General features: G+C 54.0%; 1 protein-coding gene across 6 annotated transcripts in view; it reads right to left on the bottom strand.

Annotated features, from left to right (window-relative positions):
* The window catches only part of EZH1 (enhancer of zeste 1 polycomb repressive complex 2 subunit), a 40,607-nt gene extending 39,000 nt beyond the window's left edge, over window positions 1-1,607 (bottom strand). For 4 of the 6 annotated variants that reach the window (XM_037731683.1, XM_037731685.1, XM_037731684.1 and 1 more), the window contains exon 1: window positions 1,521-1,588. In XM_037731683.1, the coding sequence (XP_037587611.1) occupies window positions 1,521-1,560 (40 nt within the window). In that variant the 5' untranslated portion in view covers window positions 1,561-1,588. Of the gene's footprint in view, window positions 1-1,520 lie in introns of all 6 variants that reach the window. The other 2 variants (XM_017509387.2, XM_037731686.1) reach the window with 2 other exon arrangements.
* Window positions 1,608-2,960: the final 1,353 nt, after the last annotated feature.

Genomic DNA, 2,960 nt, shown 5'->3' with positions numbered 1-2,960 from the left:
CTTGAGACAGAGTCTCACAAGTTGTCACCCAGCCTGGAGTGCAGTGGTAGGATCACAGCTCATTGCAACTTTGACCTCCCAGGCTCAAGCAATCCTCCTGCTTCAGTCTCCCAAGTATCTGGGACTATAGAAGCAGACCATCACTGCTGGCTAGTTTTTTTTTTTTTTGTAGAAATGAGGTCTCACTATTGTTGCCCGGGCTGGTCCCAAACTGCTGAGCTCACGCTATTCTCCTGCCTCAACCTCCTGAATGCTGGGATTACAGATGTGAGCCACCAGGCCCAGCCTAAAGTCCTTATCTCCTAACACACACACTCTCTCCTATGTAAGTAATCTCTTTTATTAAAGGCATACCTGGGGATTCCAGGGCTTAAAATAGACAAGCTTTCACAGAAACCTCTAATAGAGTTAGCACCTTCTTAGGCTGGAAACCTCTTTCCATATCAGTTTCCTAAACTTAAAGTGCACTGGGTGTGGGAATTTTTCTTTTCAACGGCAGCATGGCAGCAAACATGGAGAAAGAGACTCACGTTTTCAACGCCATCCTTGCACACAGATAACTGCTAGTCTACCTGAGCTCTTTGCCGTCCTCCTCCCCCTGCCAAGCCTCTGGTTCCTACCGAGCTGGGCTACACCATTTACAACCCCATTTACAACCCCATTTTCACCCTACATATGCCTCCACATTCCACGGGGGGCACTAATATCCTTCCGCATCCCTTCCCTTCCCTGCTCAACAAACAATTCCTCAGTAGTCACTTTTTATTGAAATAAAAGTTTGCCCCACATTTCCTAACAGGCATGTCCCAAATACAACACCTTGTCTTTGCTTCAAGGCACTTTTATTTATATCATTTGAACCTCGGGAGAATGGTGGGGATGAGCGATCATTGTGTGAAACCAAAAGTCTGGAGTGAAGGAGATTCTTGCTCAGGGCCAGGACGCACGTGAGGAGGCGCTCACTGCACTAGCACGGCCCTGAGTCAGTACTCCTTTACACTTTGTGCCTTGGGAGCCTGACTCACCTCGCCCTAGTCCCGGCCCTGTTTTTAGTACTACCCCTTCCTCAACATCCCCGAAAGCCATCGCAAGCTCAGTCCCGGTCTCTAGCCCTCACCAAGCACAGCTCCAGGTCCCCAGAGTCCACCTTATTAAAGGCCCCTGCAGGTGCCACCGCCCACCCTCGCCCTTCGGGCGCTGGGTCTCCCGCCCACCCGCCCAACCCGCTGTCCAACGGGATTCCCCGTCCCCGAGCCCGCCCCCGCTGCTCCTCCTCCCGGGCACACAGCCCTCGCAGCCTCAGACGCCGTCCTCGCCTGGGGCTCCCTCGCCCTGTCGCCCCCATTCCCTCAGCCCTCGGAATGGGGAGAGGCGCCTGCTACCCTGGGCCAGGCAGGCAGTGTGTCCCTCGGGTTCCTTCCAATTCCTTGATACCTCCGCCTTTCCCTCTCTCAGGCCCCGGGCGGCGAGGGGAGGAGGCCCGGCCCCACCGCCCGGCCCAGGCTTGTTTACTCACTCACCCTCCATCCCGAGCCGCAGGGACCCGCCGCTAAGACGCATGCGCGCCGCGCTCCCACCCCTGCGCCGCGCCCCGCCCCGCGCCTCCTCCCGGCGCGTGCGCATTGACCCACTCGTGCCGCGAGGACGCACGTCTGTCATTTGCCACCAAATACGCGCACTCAGGAGTTTTGGCGGGTTCAGCCAGCCCGAAGGCTTTCAAAACGGCGCTGGGAGGGGAGAGGAAGGGCTCTGGGGAAACCTTCGCAGAGCCATTAATATCTTCCTGAAGACCCTATTCAGCAGATGCGCCATCCCCACACGCTGGTGACAAGCCACATCTCATTCCAGCGTTTGACGCCAACCTAGAGCACCTTCATACCGACGCTTCATACCAATGCTCCACCCCTACCAGTTCCCCCAGAACGGTCTATGGGCTCTAAGTCCTTTGTTTATGTCTTATCTCCCTATTTCTGTCCATAGTTGTTCTAGTCACTTAGAATCAAAATTATAGCCTTGTATCAAAATAAATCCCCACAAGACACCTACTGGTTACAAGATATCACCTTAACCAAGTGATCAAAGTTAGCATCACTAATGGTGAGAGGTACTGTTTTCTTCTTCCTCTCCTTTTTTTTGGGGGGGGGGGCGGGGGACAGAGTCTAGCTCTGTCGCCCAGGCTAGAGTGCAGTGGTGCAGTCTCGGCTCACTGCAACCTCCACCTCCTGGGCTCAAGCCATTCTCCTGCCTCAGCCTCTGGGGTAGCTGGGAATACAGGCCCGTGCCACCACTCCAGACTAATTTTTGTATTTTTAGTAGAGATGTGGTTTCACCAACTTGGCCAGTCTGCTCTGGAACTCCTGACCTCAGGTGATTCTCCCACCTCGGCCTCCCAAAGTGCTGAGATTGCAGGCGTGAGCAACCACGCCCCGCCTCCCTCTTCTTTTTTCAGGAGACAAGATCTTGCTGTGTTGCCCAGGCTGGTCTTGAACACCAGGGCTCAAGCCATCCTTCTGCCTTGGCTTCCCAAAGTGCTAGGATTACAGGTGTGAGCCATTGCCCCCAGCTGAAAGGTATTCTTACCAGGACCCTCTCAACATGATGCAGTGAGAAGCACACAAAATTACTTCTGTGGTATTCTTGACAAACATGCATAAGCTGAATTTTTGGGGTTTTTTTGTTTGTTTGTTTTGAGACGGAGTTTCACTCTTCTTGCCCAGGCTGGAGTACAAAGGTGCAATCTCAGCTCACAGCAACCTCTGCCTCCCAGGTTCAAGCAATTCTCCTGCCTCAGCCTCCCAAGTAGCTGGGATTACAGACATGCACCACCACACCTGGCTAACAGTATTTTTAGTAGAGATGGGGTTTCTCCATGTTGGCCAGGCTGGTCTCGAACTCTGGACCTCAGGTGATCTACCCACCTCAGCCTTCCAAAGTGCTGGGATTAGGCCGGGCACGGTGGC

The sequence above is a fragment of the Cebus imitator genome, unplaced genomic scaffold (genome assembly GCF_001604975.1).
Source record: "Cebus imitator isolate Cc_AM_T3 unplaced genomic scaffold, Cebus_imitator-1.0 Scaffold415, whole genome shotgun sequence".
NCBI lineage: Eukaryota > Metazoa > Chordata > Mammalia > Primates > Cebidae > Cebus > Cebus imitator.
The sequence above is the reverse complement of the archived record's forward strand: the minus strand, read 5'-3'. Positions and strand labels throughout refer to the sequence as shown.